Source organism: Mus caroli, unplaced genomic scaffold (genome assembly GCF_978045245.1).
Source record: "Mus caroli unplaced genomic scaffold, Mus_caroli_1 scaffold_5, whole genome shotgun sequence".
Taxonomy (NCBI): Eukaryota; Metazoa; Chordata; class Mammalia; order Rodentia; family Muridae; genus Mus; species Mus caroli.
The window spans coordinates 137,346,363-137,371,472 of NW_028227260.1; the positions used below are offsets into that span (position 1 = coordinate 137,346,363).

Here is a 25,110-nt window from a genome sequence, read left to right on the forward strand (position 1 = left end):
GGACACAGCCACCCAATAAGAAAAACAGCCCCAAAAGCAGGGCCAAGAACCAGAGATCCACTTGTTTTCACAGTCAGAAGTCTCATTAAAAATACTAAGCTAGTAACTATAATATATTTACAAAGGACCAGGTATAGATCTTTGTGTGCCCTGTGCTTGTTGTTTCAGTCTCTGTTAGCTCATATGCGCTTTGCTTAGTTGATTCAGATGCCTTTTCTCTCTTGATATCGTCCATTCCCTCTGGCTTTTACACTATTTCTGCCTCCTCGTCCATGGAATCTATGAAGGTGATCCTATGAGGACTCCTAGTAATGGGGGATACCCAGTGTCAACTGGTGATTTTGTTAGCAGATAAGGCTTCTAGTGGTAAGTCTGGTTTATATTCAATTGAGTTGTTGGTCAAGAGACTCCCATGAAAATCCTCCAAACACCCTAGACTACTGCTAAGTCAAACTTACAGTGGGACCCCATCACCGGTGACAACACCACACAACTTATGGTACCTGGAGTGTTTCTGTTTTTTATTTTCTCTTTAACATTCTTCAAGTGAGTGATAGAGGTTGTAACAAAGACATGTATCTTTAAGCAACAAAGGAGGGGTGAATGCTTTTTACATCACACATTTCATGGATCTATATATAGTCTATGTTTTTCGCAGTATCGTTCTGGTGGGATTTAACCCCAACCTCCCAATTATTTTTCTCCAACCTAATGACCTGATCCTACACCCAGCCAGGCAGTGACTAGGGCACACCAGTCTTCCTGCTACCCAGGATAGTCTTGCCAGAGAGAGGACCCTAATTATGAAGCTGCACTTGTGTAGACAATGAGGAGCCGTGACTTCAACTGCGGTATATAAGGCAGGGCGCCAGGCAACTCATGCCACTTATCACCAGGCACTGTAGGAAGTATCCTCCTTGAAACCAGACTCTGTCTGGCTGCTGCCGCTAATACATCTTCCTCCTATTAAGCAGACATCAGTAAACAACTAACCATGATAAACATGAACCTCGTACTCGTCCTAGTGAGCGGTTCTCTCCTTATCTTAATTATATCGTTATTAACACTACTGTTCCAGGTAAGTTACGATTAGACTGCCCTAAGATTAAACTAGCTGAATATGGGGATGGGCTTCTCTTTATAAGAAGCAGGGGGAGGAGGAGGGGATAGGAGGTTAGCAGAGGGTAAACCAGGAAAGGGCATAGCATTTGAAATGTAAATAAAGAAAATTTCTAATTAAAAATTTTAAATATATGACAGAAAAAAAGAACAGAGAGGGGAAAGGAACCAAGGGAAGAGCATCAAATGCCACTGCCCTCCCTAGAATTTGGACATTACATGTTTCTTCCATATGGGCTTCCCAGGATTCACCACTGTATTCAATAGTTGTGGTCAGTTAGGAGATGGACATAGGTCACCAATGATTTGATTGGCTATCCAGCGAGCCTCTCACACACAACTTGAAAACAGAAGAGCTAAAAGCTGCTGTTTCTACCCACCCACTCCCCCTTTTTGGCCCTGGCGTTCCCCTGTACTGGGGCATATAAAGTTTGCAAGTCCAATGGGCCTCTCTTTCAGGGTGGGTAGGGGAGTGGGGGGTGGGTGGGTATGGGGGACTTGTGGTATAGCATTGGAAATGTAAATGAGCTAAATACCTAATTAAAAATTGAAAAAATTAAATAAAATGGATAAAATGTTAAATTGTTAAAAAAAAAAAGCTGCTGTGCCCCACAATTATTACCTCATGTTAAAAATCTACCCTGCCTCTCCTCTCCTCTCCTCTTCTCTTCTCTTCTCTTCTCTTCTCTTCTCTTCTCTTCTCTTCTCTTCTCTTCTCTTCTCTTCTCTTCTCTTCTCTTCTCTTCTCTTCTCTTCTCTTCTCCTCTCCTCTCCTCTCCTCTCCTCTCCTCTTCTCTTCTCTTCTCTTCTCTTCTCCTCTCCTCTCCTCTCCCCTCCTCCTCTTCTCTTCTCTTCTCTTTTCTCTTCTCTTCTCTTCTCTTCTCTTCTCTCCTCTCCTCTCCTCTCCTCTCCTCTCCTCTCCTCTCCTCTCCTCTCCTCTCCTCTCCTCTCCTCTCCTCTCCTCTCCTCTCCTCTCCTCTCCTCTCCTCTCCTCTCCTCTCCTCTCCTCTCCTCTCCTCTCCTCTCCTCTCCTCTCCTCTCCTCTCCTCTCCTCTCCTCTCCTCTTCTCTCCTCCCTCCTCTGTCCTCCTCTACTCCCCCTCCCCTCCTCTCCCTTCCTAGGGATTAATCCCTCTTCTCTCATTTTTCTTTTTGCACTCTAAGCCAACACATTGCAAAATCTATCCTGTTTTCTTTTTCTTATGTCAGGGCTCCATTCAGTTACATATGTATAATTACCACTATAGGCAACTGCATGAATGGCCACCATGATCCCGTTATTTTATTTTATTAATATTATTAGCTTGCAAAGTAGAAACCTTATGTATACTCAGTTATTTCAGGTCTAAATGTGTTGTTAAAGTTTCAGTGAAGTGTTTTTACATAAAAGTCAAGGTTATGGGTAAAAGCTACTACTGGACTTCCTGGAAAATTTATGTAAAAATATAGCATTTTGGATAACAAGGCAACTTCTTTGAGCTCCACCACCACCACCCAATCTATATATAAGTAAAACACACTTGTGAATTAGTGTCACCCTTCAAAAGATTTCTAATCTCTAGCTTTTAGTGTGAATCAATTGGGTTTATAACTAAATTGGCATGAGATGGGATCTAGGATTTGCCAGGCTTTGATAAATCACAACAGTATAATTCTATTTACAGTTGATCATGGATAAAAAATCACCCAAGAAGTTGTATCCTGGAGGGAAAAAAGTAACTGCAATGCGAAACCACATTCCCTTCGTTCCGCTTAGCATCAACCGCATACTTTTAGCCAGTGGTGTTCGACGTGGTCCTGGTAAAAAGCAAGCATCAGTCAAGACTAATTCACTCAACAGCAAGGTAGACAAACTAGAACAGTTTATGATGATAAAAGGCTTGTATGATTGCGTGAAAATCATCAAGAAACCCACTCGAAAGCCAGACAAGGATTCTGACAGCGATGGTAACAATTAAAACACTGATGCTATGCAGTTGTTTGTGGCAACATAAAAAATGAAGCATTAAAAGAATGTGGGTGTCAGATTCGGCTTACAGACATTTATTGCTTCCCTGGCATTCTGTTTTAAGAATCAATTATGGGCACTGGTTAATATATTATTGATTAGATATAAAGTATTATAATTTATTATATAGTATTCAATTAGTAATTTATATACACTTAATTATATATTATAGGGAAAAGATGTAGAAGAGTATAGTACAAAAAGGGAAGGGAGTTTAAAAATGTATAGCTTACAAAATAGCAAGAATAACTTCATTTAAGTTTGAAATTTTCATCTAAAGGACTGCATTTGTCTCAAAGGGAGAGGAACTACATGGAGCTGTTGTCTATTATGCTGATGACTGCTTACTATTATTATAAAATCTTTATAGTAAAAAAGAGTTGTTATTTGCCAGCCTGTAATACATGTTTGCCATAAATTAAAATGGTGATTAAGATCTATTTTATCCACACTTGAAGGTAATGATACAAGTCTTTAACTACTCCTTCTGACCAGCTTCTGAAAAAAAATTATTTCCATTTTATCCTCTCCCTGCCCAAATTATCTCCACAGATTTACCTCCACAAATTGCATGCATATATTTCATTGGTGAAAAGTACAACCCTGAAATAGTACTAAACATATAATGGGAGCAAGCTTTAATATGAGTTGAATTGCAATGCAAAGTAACTTTTCTAAGCTTTAGTTTGTAATCTATCTCACATAATATTCTATAAAATAACATCTAACTAGGACTTAATCTCCCTATCCTTGCTCACAGCATTGTATCGATTCACAAGGAAAGCCTTCAATGTATCACCAAACGTTCATCTTATTTGTGAATCATTGAGATGATGGTTCTTAAAAGTTATATTATTTTTGAGTCATAGATCTCTTTGACAATTTTATGAAAATAATGGACTCACTATCCCCTAGAATACAAATCCACATCCAGAGAAAATGATACCTAAAATTTCAGTATTTTAATCTCCTTAAGCTCAGCATAAATCTTGAAATGTTCGCTATATATTTAGGATAGAATTTAACATCTTAAGTTGTGATATTTAAACCATAGATCAAAAATTCATAAAAAGCATAAGGTATCATTTGTGAGGAAAACAGGATATAAAAATTTTATTGGTGACAATTAATTAACAATTAGCATCAATTCATATATGAATACTTTATTACACTTAGGCAAAAACAAATCTATAAAAGACAAGATTATTGCCATTTATCTGTTAGATATATATCATTATCAAAAAATGCCAGATTTAAAGTCATGTTATCAGTAACAATTTTGTACAAATTCTATTTGCAGTTGAATCTAGAATTCAGAGAAGGTAATGAACTACTTGTTTTTTCTGAAACACAATAAAAATTAAACATGTCGTGGTTTTATTCCAAATACAACTTAATGAATAAAGATATTCTGGAAGGGAAGAAGTATTCAGAATTTCAATATTTCATTTCCTAGGTTGATCACTGTCTGGATACCTGTTCCTCACTTTTGTATCATTCCACTCTAACTAAAGAGTACAACTGCAAAGTTTACATAGAAAACATGATACATAATAAATTGATAACATGTTTAGACATATTTGGATCACAGATATTAAACAACAATCCTCATATAACATACAGTCATTTTCCTACATATTTGTGGAACTTCTTTGGGTAAAGAGGTTTATTCATTTTATTTTATTGGTATGGGTGTTTTTTTGCCTGTGTGTATGTGCACCACGTGCATGCAGTATCATAGACATCAGAAGAGGACATTGGATTTCCTGGAACTAGAGTTAAAGATGGTATTAGTAACCTTGGTGCTGAGAATTGAACCTACATCCTCTGTGATAGCCATTTATCTTGTCACTAAGCAATCACCCCAGGCCAATTTGTGACATTTGTAAGGTAAGTGAGGACTTTAACTGTGTAACACTAGCTTTTAACGTCGCTGACTTATTATTTCCCTATTCTATGAAAGAGAAAAATACATATTTAGACTACAGAAGCAGTGTGTTTAAAATCACAAAGTACAATGTATGATCACTTCCTAAGTAATCGTCTCGCAGGAGACCTTCAGTACACTAAAAACAAAACAGAACAAAACATTCCAGTAACATTTACAAAATGTCATTGCGAAACAGACCTGGGTATATGTACTAACAAATAGCTAATCTTAAAGGGAAACACATTACTAAACACTGATAGATTCACATTTTAATATTTCATTCTTGATTAAGTGAAAAAAAGTACTTACAATCCTGTACTGAGCATGACATGTACATTTCCCTAATTGATTAACATACAAATAAATTAAAAATCTCCCTTACTCTTCAAAATCACATTATATAACCATTAGATATTTTCAAAAGTTACATCTCATTCTGGTTTTGTACTGCCACTAATAGTAGGTATTTCATGGTCAGTCTCCTTTGCCGGTTCAGCCATGTCTCTATATCTCTCCCCACGATGTTTTTCCAGGTATGGACCCCAGTTCGAAGCTGGTCTACAGCAGCTTATGATACGCTGAATAACAAAAAAAAAAAAAAAATCTTATTTTAGAATTTAAGTGCTATTATCCATTTTAAAAAAGGCAAATATTAAACTACACTTTTATGGTAAAGGCTTTTGCTAGCAAGAATGACATGACAATCATAGAAAAGTAGTAAGCTCTGGAGTCTTATGGAAGAGTTTGATGGGGGAGAGATTGACAGGAGGGAACAAGGACACAAGAAGATGTAGAGTCAACTAATAGGGCTAACAAAGACTGGGCCACCAACCAGGGGGCATGCCAGGGAGCTGGAACTAGTCCCCTAAGCATTTGTACCAAATGCACAGCTTGCTTTTCATACAGATCCTCTAATAACTGGAGCAGGGTTGTTTTGGTCTCTGTTGCCTGCCTTTGGATCCCCTTCTCCTACCTGGATTGCCTTGTCTGACCTCAGGGGGAGAGGGTGTGCCTATTAGTCCTGCAATGCCTTGATGTGCCAGAGTCGGTTCTAGTCAAGGCAGTCTTCCCTTTCTCTAAGGAGAAAGGGAGGCAGTAATGGGCAGGGAGTGGGGGACTGTGAGCAGAATGTAAAGAAAATTAACTAATTAATGAAAAAAGAAAAGTGGTGATATCTTAAACACCATCTAACAATTGTAACCAAATAAATTGCTATTACCTGTTAATAGAATTATCCTAACTACTACACCAAAAGAATGATTTCAGAAGATAGGCATATGACACCTTTAGAAAAAAAGCAGCTTTCTTGGATTCATTTTAGTCCTTGTCACAAAGAATCTGATGGGAAGCTAAACTATTGTGCACTGGATATGTTTCAAAAATTGAGAAAAGGAAGTTCCAAATATCGAACCATTTATTTAGATCTGCTCTTGGATAAGAAGAGGAACTTACTAAAATTAAGTTTCCTATGCCTATCTTGTCAGTGTAGACTTGATAAACTCTATTACTGTAGGCCTCTGTGGAAGAAAGATGATTCAAGAGCAGTAATGGATGAAAGATAATTTACCAAGCTAATTCAAATAAATACAACTTAATTACAATATTAGACTCTGTACTACAGACATATGAAGATTAAAAAGTAAAGATTACATAGAGAAGAAGCAAATGGGTCATTTGCTTTTTTGACATCTATAAGAATAACTATACAAATAAATGCAGAGATCACAAATGTTATGTCCTAAAGAGTGCCATAAGACCTGAGGATACAGTAACAGACTTCTACAAGGAACTTATAGTAAAATATAAGTAATGTCAAATTTTATTATATATATATATATATATATATATATATATATATATATATATATAATTTAAATGTGCTTACCTGAAGTATGTTTCCTTCTGCCTGAACTATTTTTATGATAGCCATAATTGGTATCCAAATAATGCAGAAAATGATCATACACCAGCCAAGAGCAACTCCCCAGTCAGGATATGGAATATCAGCATAATCAGGTCTGTGAAATTTCACCAGTGACCAGACTAGAATTGCCTAAGAAAGGAAAGCATTAAAAAATACAAAAGATTAGACTTTGTGTTATAAATGAGTCATAATTTGATATTTATCAAACAATAAAATTAAGCTATAATTATGTAAGTAGGATAAATGGGTAACAATAGAAGGCATTATAGAGTTTTCTCCAAGGCAAATAAAAAATAAAATTACCTTTTCCAACAACTTTCTTGTGGACACATACACAAGGATTTTAAACTGTTAGTTTGGTTTCAGTCTATGCCACAAGATAGCTAGCATATATATAAAAAATCGAGTGAGAATGCACAAGTAGACTTTTCTGTCCCTCTTTAACTGCTGTTATTTGTTGTACAAGACACAACTTTTTTCCCCCAACCCCTACCCCATTACTCAAATTTAAACATGTAGTACTGGCACATTTAACCAAACACAATTCCCTCCTAGCCTCTTCTTGAATAAAAAAAAATAATAAGTTTGATATTAGTACAAGAAGTGTTACAAAGGTTCTGGCAGGACTTCTCAGGAGACAGCCATAACAGGCTCCTTTCAGCAGCACTTCTTGGCAACCACAAGTGTCTGGATTTGGTGACTGTATATGGGATGGATCCCCATGTGGGGCAGTCTCTGGATGGTCTATCTTTCAATTTCTGCTCTATACTTTATCTCCATCCTGTGAGTATTTTGTTCTCCTTTAAAGAAGGAATGAAGTACCCACACTTTGGTCTTCCTCCTTCTTGATCTTCATGTGGTCTGTGAATTGTATCTTGGTTATTTGGAGCCTTTGGGCTTATATCCACTTATCAGTGAGTGCATACCATGTGTGTTCTTTTGTGATTGGGTTACCTTACTCAGGATGATATTTTCTAGTTCCATCCATTTGCCTAAGAATTTCATGAAGTCATTGTTTTAATAGCTGAATAGTACTCCATTGTGTAAATGTATCACAATTTCTGTATCCATTCCTCTGTTGAAAGACATCTGGGTTCTTTGCAGCTTCTAGCTATTATAAATAAGGCTGCTATGAACATAGTGGAGTATGTGTCCTAATTACATGTTGGAGCATCTTGGCAGAGACTCGCAGCCAACCATTGGACTGAGTGCAGGATCCCCAGTAGAGGAGTTAGAGAAAGGTCTGAAGGAGTTGAAGGGGATTGCAACCCCATAGGAAGAACAACAATATCAACCAACCAGAACCCCCAGAGCTCCCAGGGACTAAGCCATCAACAAAGGAGTACACCTGGCTCCAGCTTCATATGTAGCAGAGGATGGCCTTGTCAATGCATCAATGGAAGGACAGGTCCTTGGTCCTATGAAGGCTCAATAGATGCCCCAGTGTAGGATAATCAAGGGCAAGGAGGTGTGTTTAGGTCAGTGGGTGGAGGAACACCCTCATAGAAGGGGGAGGAGGATGGGAAGGTAAGGGTTTCCAGGAGGGGGGAAACCAGGGAGGGGGATAAAATTGAAATGTAAATAAAATATCCAATAAAAAAAAACGTGTTACAAAAATCTAAGATTTATTTGAAATCTCAGTATTCACAAAGGATGGAAGCAAGAGCATCCAGAGTTAAAGATGATGCTCAGCTACATACTGATTTCAAGGCTAGGCTGAGATTAAAAAAAAAATCCTCCCTCCAAAGAAGGTAATAAAATTTTCCTTTCAATCAGCGATAGTCAACCCATGAGTTGCAACCACTTTGAGGGTCAAACAACCTTTTCACAGGGGTCGCCCAAGCATTGAAAAACACAATTATTTACAATTCATAACTATCGAAATAATTATGAAGTGCCAATGAAATTTTATCATTGGGGACCACCACAACATGAGGTATACTGAAGGGACACAGCATTAAATTTGAAAACGACTGCTCTAAATGATTTTTAGATTTTTTTTTCAAAATTCACTAGAAATAATTAAGGCAGTTAGGAGATGTTCTGGGACTTAATCTCTGAGTTGTACTACTCTTTTCCAAAAAAGGTATATTTTCCTGCTCAACTGACACACATATACACACACATGCATGTCTAACACACATGCGAAGAGAACCAGTTGGAGCTGGTGGAGGAATTACTTAGAACAAAGTATAATCGTACATTTAAAGGTATGACTCATATTATCAATAGCAAGTTCATTGAATACTGTTACTTACAGACAACAGAATAGGAGTGATGACAAACCAGCAAGCTCTCCACCAAAGCCAGAATATCCATCTTTTTGCTCCAATCATCATTTCTATATCTTCAATGAATCGATTTCCTCCTACAGAGAACAATTTCAGACTCTGAGCCCTTTCTTACAGCTTCCATAGGAATAGTCATACAAATTGGTTTTCTTCATTTAAATACCTCACTAAACTGCAACAGTGAAGCATATACCTGGAATCCCGTTTCATATTCCAATTAATTCATAATGTACTTTGCGCAATAAATTGTATTTTACAACTATATGTGCAATTATAAATATGATTATATAATCTTAATGAAAATGAATTAAATGATAGTGTATAAGACTTATAAACAGATCTGCAATCACCACTTACCATAAATCCAGATGATTCCTGCAATTTCCAAGATAGCAGCAATTAAAATTCCCCATCCAGCACAGAAGTGATCAATCAAATGAACCCAGTAAATTCCAGCCTACAAGGAAACAAAACAAAAACAAAATTCACACAAATTACAATTATATTTTAACTACAATTTTGGTAATGTATTCAAATAGATTATATTTTAAAACTATATGAAATGTATATTCCAAGTATAAATTCAAGTATGGTTTTTGTCTTAAAAACAAGATTTTTTTAAATAATATACTACAATATTGGCAAAATGTTACCATTTAGAGCAGTTGATTATGAGCTCTGTAATAGCTAACAAGAAAATAGACTTTATAATCCATGTGTTACTTGGAAAATTGTCATTATTGGAGACTATGTACTAGCAAAGTTACAAAGGAGAAAATAACTGAATTTTGGAAAACTTCCATCCAAATAGAAACTGAACCTGTCACAAAACACCAGCTTGAACCTTAGTATATTTGTTTAAATTTAAAAGTATATTCCAATTAGTATTTGTCTACAAAAGTTAAAAGCTATTCTGTACCTGAGTCACACAAACGAGGCCAAGGAGAAACAAAATCAAGCAGCATCCCAAAGTGATAGGAACCCGCATGCGCTTCATTGCTTTGGGAAACAAATCTTGAATTGTTGTTGTAATTGTTTCTAGAGGAGGAAATGGTGTATTACATTTCAACTGAATAAGACTATCAGAGAATTCAATTTCTATTCATTGAATTTACACAAAGAAGCTGAGAATACACTCTGGGCATTGTTTCTTAACAGCCAATAAGGTCTTTTCTCTTAGTCCCCAGGTTTGGTTTCCAGCAGCAAAAGAGGAAGAGAGAACAAGTAAACAGAAGGACTGAGAAGGAGAGAGAGTGTGGAAATAAAAGGAGGGGGAGAAAGAGGAAAGAAGGGAAGAATAGGATGTCTAATAGATTTATCTAAAGGAAAAATGTATAAGTAGAAAGATCTATAATAATTATATTTGACATATTTGAAGGCTTTGGAAATCAACCAGAAGAACCTAAATTTGTCCTATAAACAGAATAAAGTAAGAAAATGGGATATATTATGCAATGATATAAAAATTGTTTCAAACGTCCCAGGTGTGTGCTTTAGGGAAATTTCTTTTGTGTACATAGAATTATATCTATGGGGAGTTATTTCACCTGTGTGGGTAATTTGTGTGTGTTTGTATGCATACACATTCACAGACTCTGCAACAAATGGGACATTTGTATCACATAGATAACACACACCAAGGCCTAGGGATCATAACAGAAGAGGCAGAAAGATTAAAAGCCAGCGGTCATGCAGGCCTCAGAGCAAAAGGGTATCCTCTAGTTGTGACAGAAGCACTGCACTCATGAACTCACAGCTGTAATTGCCTATGCAAGAACAAGCCAGTCAACATTCCAGCACCATGGGGGAGGGGGCATTTGTTCTCACATTTAACTGAAAAGCTAATGACAGTTGACTTCTAGAGGAGTAACAGTCAGTTTTCTGTAAATGTGTGACGGTTGGTCCATTGGATGGACCAGTGAATGACCCACTATGTATATGGGTAGGACAAATTTGAGTCAGTGGCTTAGTAAAGACAGAAAAGAAAAGAGATATGGAGGTGATATGGGAAGAGTCTAGTTGAATACAATCTAAATACACTATACAAAATTCTCAAAGAATTACTAAAAATGTAATATTTTCAAACTTTTTTCAAATTTTCTAGTTGTGTACCTTTAGGAAATTTCATTTGTATACACAGAACCATACATAAAAAGAATGTATTCATTGTGTGCAATTTGCATTTCTATGTGTGAGTATATGAAAGCACATACGTGAGGTGCATGTGCACATGTGTGCTACAAGTAAGTGGGCAGAGGGCAGTCTTCTCAAGTGCCTTTCACATTGTTTTTCTGAGACAGGGTTTCTCACTGAACCTGGAGTTCACAAATGGACTCTATTGATGAAACAGTGAGCCCCCAACAATACTACTCTCTCCACCTGTCCAGCCTTGAGATTACAGGACTGTGCCACTTTGCCCAGATTTTATAAAGATATTGGAGTTCAAAGTAATATCATGATGAGAGCATAGCAACTACTTTTCTAACTAAGACAGCTCCCCAGCTGCAGTGTGTAGAATTTTTAAAAGATGATTCAAAATACTAGTCAATAGGATAATATATGATATAATAGACCCATATGTCTTGTTAAGATAGCATATATATATATATATATATATACCATGAAACTTCAAATTTATATGAAATATTTAAAATTATGCTATTAATGGACATGTTTATATACGTACAAACATGTATATATGAATGTATATATGGAGGTTTGTATAACACATTCACTCATGTACATGCATATACACTTGAATCAAATAGGACACTAGCGATTATAGTGGTTGCCTCTACAAAAAAATAATGAAAAATATGTGTTTTGTTAAAACTCTTTCAAGCTAAAATCAAGTTTTCAGGGAGAAATGAGGTTGTCCAGGTACAGGGGGCAGGGAAGAGAAAATTGTCATTTTTACATTGCTTTGTATAGTGTGCACTGAATTAAGAAACAAATACAAAACTCTGAATAAAGTAACTGAAAAATGACCCCCTCCAAAATATCTATCTGAAGCAAATAGAATAAAGTATTTTCTGTGCCAAGTAAATAAGTATATCATACTTTTATGGATTTAATTTTTAAATTAAAATAATTTGTAAAATTCATTCTGTTAATAGTAGCTAAAAGGATATGGTATGATATTACCTGATAATGAAATAGGATGGTTTCAAGTACAGGAAACAGGATTAAATATCAGTTCTTTAATACTAAAAGTTATTACTTACCAATAGAAGCAAACTGAGAATCAAGGCCCAATGTTAAAAGCATGAAGAAAAATAATATGGACCAGAATGGACCAGCTGGGAGTTGAGCTAGAGCTTCAGGATAGGCAATGAATGCCAAGTCAAATCCTAAGAAAAACGTGTGAGTTTTTAAATTAATTGCCAGGAAAATTTACACATTTGAACATTTTCAAAGTAATATACTGTTAAAACCTCATCATGCTTTGGCAATGCAACTGATGTCCTAGCGTCTTTGTTTTACTGGAGTCCAGAGACGTGGCTCACTGGGTGAAAGCACTTGCCACTTAAGCTTGATGACCTGAGTTCAATCCCCAAAGTCTATGATGGAAGGAGAGAACAGATTCCTGAATATTGTCCTTTGACCTCCACACAAACACTGTGATGTGCATAGACCTGCCCTCGCTCTCTCTTTCCTCTCTCATACACAGTAATAGTAAATAAATGTTGAGCTGTCACACTAATGTGAGTATATGACATAAATTAAGCTACTAATACATTCTTTTTCATAAAAGTTGTCTTAGAATTTTAAACCTTTCATTATTTTAGTGTTTTAATGTATAAATGTGTGTGTGTGTGTCTGTGTCTCTCTGTGTGTGTTCATTCATGCATCATTCATGCAAGAGTTCAGGAATTCAAGGGCCATACTGTGCATATAGAGGTCTGAGAACAACCTTGGATGTTGGCCTTTGCTTTAAATCTTGCTGAAATATGGTCTTTCCCCTCTTTTTTTCTCTGCTGTTTATTTCTGGATAGCTGGCCCATAAGTGAGGATTCTCTTATCTTTGCCTCTTGTCTCTCCATGTTCTGGTACTACAGATTTTTCACACTAAGCATAGGCTTTTGCAGAGATTTGTGGGATTTGAACTCTGGTCCTTGTGCTTGCATAACAAATGCTTTTACCCAGTTAGCCACGTATCCAGACTGTAATCAATTGACTGGCATGAGGTGTGGTGGCACACACCTGTTATCTCAGGACTTGTGTGGAGAAAAGGAGGATCAGGAGTTCCAAATCATCCTTTATTTCATACTGAGTTTGATACTAGCCTGGAATTCATGAGACCCTCTCTCAGTAACAAAAAGACTGATTACAAAGAAGAACATATTTCTTAAATGACAAAAATGTAAATTAGTTCACCTTATCCTAAAATTTGTAAAAAATAAAATGAAAAAATGAAATATTTACAAAAATAAATGTACAAAATGGATTTGTGTGGTTGTTGCTTTTTGAGGTGGGGTCTTTCTATATAGCTTGGCTGTCCTGGAACTTGTCATCTAGACCAGACTGAGAGAAATCTGCCAACTTCTGCCTTCCTAGGACTGGGATTAAAGGAATGGATCATACCATGCCTAGCTGGAATGAATTTAGTCTTCCACTGTCTTGCCAATTATTTACCCAGAATAATTATAAGTAATACTATTTCAGTTTATAGATACCTGCAATATTGTATATAAAATAAAGTCCTAGATGGAATCTCATTTTCAATTTGATGCTATAACCTTTAAAGCACTTTGTAGTTTGTTCCAGTTTTTCCATGTGACCATCAGTTTTAAGTACTTTCAGTTTCTGTACCTTCCCAGAGTACTGACATAGAGTTCATACCATTAGCTTTTCAACTAGTCTCTATGACTTTCTAAATATTTACATTTGTGCAAGACAAAATGTTTCTGTGTATCAGTGAACTATGAGGAAATGGACATTAAATGATCTCCAAAATCCCTTTTCATACAGGGATTCTTTAATATTTCTATTATATTATATTAAATATAATAAACGTTTCCAAGAGATTCTTACTTGAATAATCCTAGAACTCATTTTCTATGGGTCTTATAGCTGGACACCAAGCATCCTTTGACTATTGTCCTTAGGGTTAGAAAGTTTGTTAATCAGATTCCTTGAGAGCTGTACACAATTATGTACTGGGTCACTTGATTCTTCCTATTATATAAGTTTAAAAGTTCAGATCCAATACTGTTAATTGCATATGGGAAAATTTGGTCATAGTTGTTTCTCTCATAAAGCATAGAATATCCTTATCATTATACCTGAACCTTGTAATTGTGGATTGAGTAATTCATTTGAAGTATTAAATAAAATACAGAAAATTGTCTTCTTTTCTCATTCTTTTAGCTAAGGTCTCATGCAGCCTCAGCTGGCCTCAGTTTATCTCAGTAAATAAGGCTAGTCTTGAATTTCTAATCCTCCTATCTCTACTTCCCAAGTGCTGAGATTACATGCATAGAACACCATATCTGCTTTATGAGATGCTAAAAATAAAACTCAGGGCATTGTGCATGCTTGCCAAGCACTGTACCAACTGAAATATGTTCCCAACATTATGTCTTCAGAATTAACAGTTCCATAAAATACTCCTGTCTATCCAGATCTTTTAGGAGCTATTATATTAAAATAAATTATGTCAAATGAACTGAAAAATACAATAACTCTAATCATAAGTATAGATGACTATAAGTTATACCAGAGTTTCATAAGTGAGCTATATCTAATTAATCCAACTTGGTATCATAAAGAATTATATACCTGATTTTACAACTTGAGAGACTTCTTTTCCAGATATATGAGCCATGTGTCCCAGAATAGAAAATATAGCAAATCCAGCAAACACACTAGTGAGGCAGTTTGTCAAGCAAACTATAATTGCATCAGAGTAACAGTTGTTGTTGAACTTGTTGTAAGATGACAGAGCCACTAAGCCACCCCAAGCCACAGAAAGGGAATAAAATATCTGAGTGGCAGCATCCTTCCAGACCTATAAGAGAACATTTTTTTTTAAGTTTGAAACATGCACACTAAAAATTGAATTCATATAAAATAATTCATGGGTTAATATGAGTGTATTATAACATAAGGAAATGAATACTTAAATGTCAACCATCAAGGTGAAGAAGACAATGGTAGGAGTCTTAATTTCTCTGTGTGTGTTTTTCATGCTCCATTAGTAACTGACTCTGACTTTGGTGTCTGTGATTTCCTCATCCATAAACTTCAAGACAAGGCCTTGCTATGTTCTCTGACTGTCCTGGAACTTGCTCTGTAGACCAGTCTGGCTTCAGATTCACAGATCTGCCTGCCTCTGCCTCACTAGTGCTCAGATTAAAGGTGTGCCTCACCACTGCCTAGCTATTTATCTTTATTTTTAGTTTTGAATGTTTAGGGTTCATAGAAGAATTACCTTGCTGCATGGAAATTAACACAACTGGCCTTTGTAGTTCAGCATTGTGATATTTAACCATTATCAAATCCAGCCATATAAAATTTCAATTTGATATAATTTACATTTCTGAAATTTAAAAATTAGAGACTAGGGACAAGTTCAGGTGGTTTAATGAAAAATATGTCGTTCTGAGTAGACATGCATATATGAGAATTCTGAAAGGTAAATGGGTGGCCACGGATGGTTGGTAGATAAGCGATGAGTGGTCAGTATGCGTACATATGTACATATGCAAAACTATAAAATATAATTACAATTTTAAAAATTAAATACATGCCATTTTAATCACTTTTTGCTTCTCTATACCCCACTATAAATATTACAACTTATTCTTTCTCCTGTTGACTGATACTAGATTACTTAATGTTTTGCTATGATGTAACTTTGAACATTCTTGTACATATGTCCTGCTCATGTAGGTGAGGGTGTAGAATATCAAAGGTGATATGCATCCTCTCTTTCACTGAATCTTGTCAAGTCATCCTCTAGAATCTTCCCACTAGTTAGTCCTCTTACTAGATGAAGATGAGAGAGGTTCCATTCCTCTCTAACAGTGGCTCTCCTAGTGGGTCATGACCTCTTTGGGGATCACCTATCAGACAGATTGTATATCACTTTGAATTAAGAGATTTGATTATACTCACTACTTAACAAAAATTAATGTTTTTCCTCAGGACTTCTTTTTCTGTTCACATGCTTCACATTTTCTTTAATTATTTGCTTTATTTGATTTCTAGGATCTCTCTCTCTCTCTCTCTCTCTCTCTCTCTCATCCTTAATGAAATGGGGTTTCTGTGTACCAGGATGACAAATTAGCCTGTGGAATTTAAGTTATGTATAATCACACCACACCCAGTAACTCAATTTTGAAACTGAAATCTAAGATGCTGTGTTCTATATCTTGAGAGGTTTTCCCCTTCTAAATCCGTGGATTACTTTTTTGTCTTCTTTATTTTGTGTTCTTATAATAAGCCAAAGTATTTTTATTATTGCTGTTTAATATAGCTGAAATTATTCAGCCTTGCTTACCTCTGTTTCTTTGTCTGTGTCTGAAAACAAAATTTAACCCAAGGTTATTGGGATGTTATTCTGTATTCTCTAAATGAAACTGTTTTATTGAAAATATAAAATTTTCAGCCGGGCGTGGTGGCGCACGCCTTTAATCCCAGCACTCGGGAGGCAGAGGCAGGCGGATTTCTGAGTTCGAGGCCAGCCTGGTCTACAAAGTGAGTGCCAGGACAGCCAGGGCTACACAGAGAAACCCTGTCTCAAAAAACCAAAAAAAAAAAAAAAAAAAAAGAAAATATAAAATTTTCAATTGCCCTGAAATTTATGTTACACATATTAATTACATATATGTTAGACATAATATGATACACATATTTCCACTTTGTGTCATTTTCAATTGTTTAAGGATAATTGACATGATACATTACATCCATTAGTTATCAATGACATCCATCGGATCATGCATCCTTTCCAGAGTGAAATAAGTTGTTACCTCTACCACATGCCAAGCTTTGTTTCTTCATAAAAATATTTTTTAAATTACTATTTTATACCACCTATTGGTATATCTGTTCCTATGCTAAAACCATGTTTTTTAATTACTGCAACATTGTAGTGCTTTTTGTAATAATGTTTTGTATCTGACATGATAGTTTCTCCACACTTTATATCTGTGTTGGGAATTTTATTAGAATTCTATTGATTCTGTGTACCAATGTGACATTAAAACCACATTAATTCTTAGCAAGGATGTTACTAGACAGCCCACCCTGACTCTGTGCTGTTTGTCTAATTCCACTCCTTTATCATTGCTGATGTCCAATTTGCCTCTCCTCCTTCTTTGTTAAAGGTCAACAGTTAAGTCGGAGATTTATTCAGGTTAATATATTCAAAGATTTTAATTATTTGTCTTTGGATATAATACCACTCAAAAGAGAAAACTTTATGTACATAGATTTCAGATAACGGAGCCTATTTACATTTGAACAAAAAGTATCCTTTCAGTTCTCTTAACACCATACTGGTCAGCGGAATGCAGGTTGAATAGCTTGAGTGTATGTGAATAACAATTCTGGTTTTAGAATTAAAAAGAATAAATTTACATCCAAACCATTCATCCTCTGTTTTTTCAGTTTAACTTCTTTAACTCATTGGTAGGTGTGAACAATAACAATAATATTTAGAAAGCTGTGTCATAGTAGCTATAATTGTTACTATAAGAAACAATCATATAGTATTTTAGTTTATTATATGTTTAAAAACAATACTTTTTATTTGAATATTATTTCAATAGAAGCAAATATCCTAGGGAATAAATATCACTGGGTCTTCAAAAGACACTTTTCATGGTAGATTATAGCATTTCTATGTGAAGGGAGATGGATATGTTGGGTGGATATGAATATATATACATACAGACGCACATAGACCAAGATAATTTCATTTATATATAACACAGTCATGTTTAAAAAACTACCCTTAGTTCTTTCATTGTGGTCCACCTTAGGAGATGAAACTCATGCTTATGTTGGTCTCTGAGCCTCTCTACTTGATATATTATGCAAGAATATGTGATTTAAGAGGAGCTGAGGTGGATGAGTCAGATTAGTGTTGAGAAAGAATGCTAATCTGAGAAAAACTATTGTCATCACCAGTAAACTCCCAAAACATGGAATGTGGTCATTTGCTATGGGGAGTGGAGGAGTAAGAGGACTAAATTGCATGGTTCACAAGGAGCTTTAAATGTAGGTCTGATTCCTATTTAATAATAGACACAGAAACAGAGGCAAATATAAAATGCATATGAAAACTTCAAAATAGTTTCAAAGGAGTATAAAGCCCAGGTGTCTGAGGCTTGTAAAAAGCCACTTAAACATATCAAAGGGGCTTTTCATCTGTGTTCAAAGTTATGAGACTTAAGGAAAATGGAGGGTATACTTCTTGGGGAAAATGAAGTAACTATATGATGATGTACTATCAATAGTTAAAATAATTGTATATCAGCCCACATTTACAAGAGTTTTCTATTTCTCCAGTATATTACCTTATTTTATCATGTTTACTAACTTAACAGAAAAATGGTCTTCTCGTTGAGAATGGATTAGTGAACAAGGTTAAAAAGATATGGACTAAGACTAATTAAGAAGTGCATTAAGATGCCCTGTGGACACACCAAAGTTTATTAATCTCCAAGTGTATAAAAATAAAATATCATAATTCTAAAGTAATTATAACTGGTGAGGTTAATGACAGTGAAAATTATTGGGCACTGCAAAAGTAAGCAAACTCAGAAAATTACATTTCAATTTTTCAAAAGTTAAATAATAGATTTCCAAGATTCAAACTGATCAACTTGAGGTTGGTTACTAAAAACATTCGACAGTGATTGGATAAATATTTGATTTGTAAATATTTTAAAAAGAAAACTTCAATGTCTGGAAGTCAGCATATATATATATATATATATATATATATATATATATATATACAATAGAAGTCTAAACTATCCATTTTGGATAGCACCACTGGTGTGGCAGGTAATATTAGCACAATTTTTTTCCGTCTCTAAATTTTGATATAAGATTGAGATTAATCTTAATATGTGCCAAGAACATGATGGAACTACTAAAAACACGTAAGTGTCTTTGGCTATATCAATAGAAGCATGGTAGCTGTGTAAGATTACTGTTAATGCCCTGCACAATTAAAGCTGTAAAACATTTTATATGCCCATGATACACAGCCATTGTCTAGAAATGGACTAAACTTTTTTTTTATTAGGTATTTATTTCATTTACATTCCCAATGTTATCCCCAAAGTCCCCCACACGCTCCCCCACCCATCCACTCCCACTTATTGGCCCTGGCATTCCCCTGTACTGAGGCATATAAAGTTTGCACGACCAATGGGCCTCTCTAAGAGAGTTATTCAAGACTAGAAAGACAATTCTGTGATTAAAAACATTTGTTGCTAAGCCTGATGATCCAAGGTCTATGGAGACAACATAATAGAAGAGAACTGACTCCAAAATTGCCCCCTGACTTCCATATGTGCACCACACCATGTGTGTGCCCCCAACTTACAAAATAAATGATTTACAGGTAAATAATTTCAAACTTATATTCAAAACACGTGTTTCTGTTTGTAATAGAAGCAACAGTTTTATTTCTGGACTACTTGGTCCATGTAAAGTTTGTGTGCTAACTCTATAATCCACTGGGCAAAATTTGATCTTACTGTTAATATACGAACTTTTCAAGGTAATTAAATGTATATTAGACCATCCAACTTTCTCTGGTATTCTTTAAATCTACCAAAAATATGTTGAATGAGTCCCATAGTTCTATCTTTAAATTACAGGTGTTAGGGTATGAAATATTCTTTTATTTAGAATAGTAACCCCCCCAAAACTGTAGATCAAATAGAATAAGTACCATTGATACAATGAGTTTTAACACTATTGCTAAACTTAATCTTACTTCCAATGAAGAGTTTTAGTGCCATTACATACATTAAGTGCCATTACATACATTAATCAGAATTTCTAGTGGGTGGAAACCCTAATCATTTAATTGCATATGCTTTTTGTAAGACATACTTTTTATAAAGCAGTTATAAGGTTTTAAGTTTTAACTTTTCAGGTAATTTAAAATCCAAATTAAGTCTTACCTCAGCTTCTCTTAGTTTTGTAAAATTTGACTGTGCTCCAATGTAATATGAAATGCCTTTTGATGCACCCTCCAAAGTTGCACCTCGTATTAACAGAATGAGAAGGACCACATATGGGAAAAGAGCTGTAAAATATACCACCTACCAAATAGAACAACTAAAAGTTAATTCCACTTTAAAATCATGCTATATAATTTTTTATAAGCAAAATTAGTAGTCAGTTGCTACTAGAGAAATAATTTACTCCAGGTTTCAAAACATAGGCAAGTCCTATGATATTGATACAAATTATTATTTCCTTTCTCTGTTCTCACCACTCCAAAATGGATCAATTTCTTAAATGTTATGATGTAGAGATCACTATTTTTAAGGTTCATGCTATAAACAATCAATTTATAAGCAACTTGGGATCAGATGGATTGCTAAGAGGATCCTTATAAATGTCCGAGGGGACTGAATGTCTCCTCTCAGTAAACATTTTTGCTGGGATGGGGAACATAAAGCTAGCAATATTACTATATTCAGTCCCCCCAAGTTAAAAGGGAAATACCTCTTAGTACATGTCCAGATCTTATGAAATCTTCATTAAAGTGAATACAGAGAGAGCATGCTGAACACTTGCTACTTAAAGCTACCTCCCTTAAGGGAGGTTGATATATACACATGGCACAGTACTCCTGTCTTACATAACACAGGTTTCCAAATGAACAGATTGTGAGTGAGGCTGGCTACTACACAATAACATGTAATTTCTTTAATCCACAGATATCCTATGTTTGATAATATGCCTAAAGAGATGATCTAAATATGTTACCAAAAAATAAATAAATATCAATTGCCTCATTAAATTGCTTTGAACAGACTTTTGTAAGAAAACTTATTGCATCATAAAGGGACCAAGGGTTTCAAAAATGTACAAATGGAGCATATAGGAAAGTTTCCATGGGATTTTAAATATCTGCAATATTTTTTCAAGGAAAGAATATATGTCATTGCATTCACATTAGTTCGCATGCGAGAGGAGTGTCTTCAATTATTGCTGCCCTTGAACTTTTAGGTAACATCACTCTGGTCAGTTAAAGACATGTAAAGTTACAATTTTCTGGGCAGTATGCAATTTTTCACAGGAAAATATTTCCATTGTATTTTTAGTTGCAGCTCAGCTCTTTAACTTAGGGAAAAAAAACATGAAGAAGAAAAGGAGACTGTGTTTCAGAAAAAGACCTCCAATGACAGAGAAGATTGTTACTCCATTAGGAAAGACTAGTTCAAAGGAATGATTACATATTTTCTATGTCTTCCCATGAAGCTATTATCCTAGAAAACATTCTACACCAATTATCACTTCATTCAAGGTGCTTATTGTGCAACAGAAGTTTAAAACCATACTCTCGAACTAGTAGGCTATGAGTTTTAAGCAACTGCCCAATGCTTACAATTAATTTTGGCTGTGTTTTAACAGTAACAATAACCCTATGTTTATGCTTAAAACTACAATGTCTTATGCACAAAGGCTTTCAAAGTTTTTAGTGTCCCCTGTTAAGAATTTGAGTGTCCATATTATACAAAAATCAATAAATAATATTTGATGGAACTACAATGAAGTTGGATAGCAACCACATCACTAAGGTGACTTCCAACTTACCTTGCCAGAAGATTTGATTCCTTTAAACAGTGCTGCTCCAACTATGAGCCAAGCCAGAAGAAGGCAAAGTGCTAAATACCACACAACAACTCCAGTTTCATCCATTCCACTTGACCTCTGAAGTGTCACTTTACTGAAATACATAAGCACAGAATCAATTACCTTTGCTTTTAAAAAATGGGCTTTGCAATGTGTTTCATCCAAAGGGAACCTTCAGAGTGTTGGAACTTAATCTTGTAAACCTTTTGTCAATAGACAATGTTGTATGGAGGGATCAATATTCATTCAAAAGTTGGATTTTGAACTTCAAAATTACCCAAAGGCAGTCCAAACTACAAATAACTGAAATAAAGCTTTAGTCATGTTTCCTGCCAACAGTTTAATCTCCTCTATGCAAAGAAATTAATTTTTATCTGGTAGCTTCCTGTGACTCAATATGGGATTTTCTCAAAAAATTCATTAATAAGACTTTTAACATTGTATTATGTATTTACTTACTCAAACTTATACATATGATCAAATTGAAATGGCCTGATTCTTCATATCATTAACGATTTTCTGTAAAATTCCACCATTTCCACCATTTCCTACAGTAACATGTGTGGATTTATAATACTAGACCTGAAGCTAGAGAGACTTGAATTGGGTTCTCAGTGCTCACATCATGTGTCTCACAACCACCTGTAATTCTGGCTCCAGGAAGAACAGATTTCTCTGACCTTTGTAGGCACCTGTACTCCTCTCTCTTCTCTCTCTCTCTCTCTCTCTCTCTCTCTCTCTCTCTCTCTCTCTCTCTCTCTCTCTCTCTCTCTCTCTCTCTCTCTCTCTCTTTTTCTGTGTGTGTGTGTTTGTGCGCACGCGCGTGAGCACACATCTATCAAATAGTAAAAAAAGAACCTTAAAAAAAAATCAGAATCCCAGTTTTTAGCATGATATTTGAAAACATTTAAAGACTCAAAATGTGAAAGCATCATGTTGGAGAAACACTATTGAGCTTCCTCAAAATAATTAAAATAATAAACTATCCATCATATCCTGTAGCAATCCCACTGTTTGGTGTGTATTCAAAAGAAATGATATCAGGATGTCCAAGAGACAATTACACTGCCAAGTTCACAGCACTATTCATGAAAGCAAACACAAATTAACTAACTTAAGTGTCCATCAAGAGATGAATGGACAAATAAAATATATAATATACACACAACCACACCACACTGCACTACAAAACTATTAATCTTTATATATAACCTGCTCAGTCTGTACAAGGCTACCGGTATGCATGTTTTCAGGAATGAGTATTTGGCACTGGACAAGCAATTGGTGTGCTCTTCCCTGAGGAAGACTGCTTCTTCTGCTCCCAGTTTACCTCAGTTCCCATCATACTTTGTGTTGGATTGAGGCCATATGAGCTGTTCCTCCTCCACTATGGCACATCCATTGGTGTCTTCCTTATTCAGCTCATGTGTGAGTGATCATGCCATTGGAGCTTTCTATGTATAGCTTTTGACTTTACTACAAGACATAATCTCACAGCAAATTGCCTGATCCTTTTCCTTTCACAATCTCTCAACCCCCTTCCCACTCCTGAAATGTTCCCTGAGCCTTAAATGTGGAAGTGGTGATTGGTATTTTAAAGATTTGTTTATTTTATGTGCACTAGTGTTTTGCCTGTATATGTATATATGAGTCATATAAACGCCTACTTCTCATGAAGACTAAACTAGGGCATTGGGATTCTGGGGCACTGGAATTACAGGGAGTTGTAAACCACCATGTGGGTGCTAAGCACCTGGATCTGGTCCTCTGCAAAAACAATGAATGTTCATAATTTCTGAGTCATCTCTCCAGACCTTAATTGCTTATCATTAGAATTTGCTTATTATATTAAAATTTTCTATTGTGTGGATACACATTCTACTGAACATGAGTAGTAATCAGAGGACAGCTTTCAGGAATCAGTTCTCTCCTTCTACCATCGTGTGTTCAAAGTATCGAACTCAGAACATTTGGCTTGGCATCAGGCACCTTTATGTGGTGATCACTCTCATAAGTTTTATGATCCCCTAACAATAATATTAACTGGTAATTATTAATAAGCCATTACTTACAGTGTTACATGCACTGGACAACTACTTGTAAAAGGTACATTATCAACAGAGAGCTGACTTTCAGGTAATTTAAAACTCACCAGGGAGACATAACCATTTGAATCAAATGAAGTATTTATCTGTTAAAGTTCTCCTGTCTTCTATTTATGTGAGTTAAAATGGTGGGGAGGTATATTGGTAAACAGAAACATGTTCAACTCATAATATATTCCTGTATTAAAACTATAGAATAAAATGGGGGAAAAGAACTGACAACATTTCATTATATTTCATAAAATATTTCAATAGCATCTGTATTAAGAAGTTAAACAATACTTACTCCCAATACTGTTCACTGGGAAGTTGTCCTGGCCGAAAAACTTCACTACCATTCAAGCAGGTGAAGTTGTTGGTATTTACCCAGCTTATATTCATAAACATCTCTCCTGCCCTTATGCTCACATTACAGCCAGTTACTAAAAAAATGATATATAGATATATATATAAGTAAATAAAAGAGATAGATAATAGATAGATAGGTAGATAGATAGATAGATAGATAGATAGATAGATAGATAGATAGATAGATAGATAGATAGAAAGATATGCAACACTTTTCTGGGAAAATATTTTAATGGAAAATACTTAATTTCCTGTTTAAATTATTATTTGGTAAAGGTAGTATAGAAAAGTTACAAACAAAACAAAGGATGTTACACTCAATACATCAAATCTTCTCGAACACCAAGCTGGATACTAGCTAAACATTTAAACTGTGCTCATACTTATAGTAATAACTTCTATAAAATAAGTTATTTCAGTTAAGATTTAGTACTTAACATAACCTTCAGTGGACACTTAGCTAACAATTATACATATGCTGACTTCTTTAAACCCTTCAAAAACATTAAAATTTCCTAAGTTTACCCTCTGATTCGTATGGATAACCCC

General features: G+C 35.3%; 2 protein-coding genes across 2 annotated transcripts in view; one reads left to right on the top strand and one right to left on the bottom strand.

Annotated features, from left to right (window-relative positions):
* Positions 1 to 900: 900 nt before the first annotated feature.
* LOC147004833 (uncharacterized) lies at positions 901 to 4,035 on the top strand. The gene is made up of 2 exons (XM_085838240.1): positions 901 to 1,078; positions 2,783 to 4,035. The coding sequence occupies exons 1-2, from the start codon at positions 995 to 997 to the stop codon at positions 3,074 to 3,076; spliced, it is 378 nt and encodes a 125-aa protein (XP_085694366.1). The 5' UTR covers positions 901 to 994; the 3' UTR covers positions 3,077 to 4,035.
* A 155-nt stretch (positions 4,036 to 4,190) lies between these two features.
* Positions 4,191 to 25,110, bottom strand: part of Slc6a14 (solute carrier family 6 member 14) — a 28,001-nt gene continuing 7,081 nt past the window's right edge. Inside the window, exons 5-14 of the mRNA XM_021153307.2 lie at positions 24,500 to 24,635; positions 22,070 to 22,202; positions 20,425 to 20,565; positions 15,053 to 15,281; positions 12,496 to 12,621; positions 10,191 to 10,309; positions 9,629 to 9,728; positions 9,239 to 9,348; positions 6,942 to 7,109; positions 4,191 to 5,634 (exon numbers count right to left, since the gene is read on the bottom strand). Of these exons, the coding sequence (XP_021008966.1) occupies positions 5,488 to 5,634; positions 6,942 to 7,109; positions 9,239 to 9,348; positions 9,629 to 9,728; positions 10,191 to 10,309; positions 12,496 to 12,621; positions 15,053 to 15,281; positions 20,425 to 20,565; positions 22,070 to 22,202; positions 24,500 to 24,635 (1,409 nt within the window). The 3' untranslated portion in view covers positions 4,191 to 5,487. The remainder of the gene's footprint in view (positions 5,635 to 6,941; positions 7,110 to 9,238; positions 9,349 to 9,628; positions 9,729 to 10,190; positions 10,310 to 12,495; positions 12,622 to 15,052; positions 15,282 to 20,424; positions 20,566 to 22,069; positions 22,203 to 24,499; positions 24,636 to 25,110) is intronic.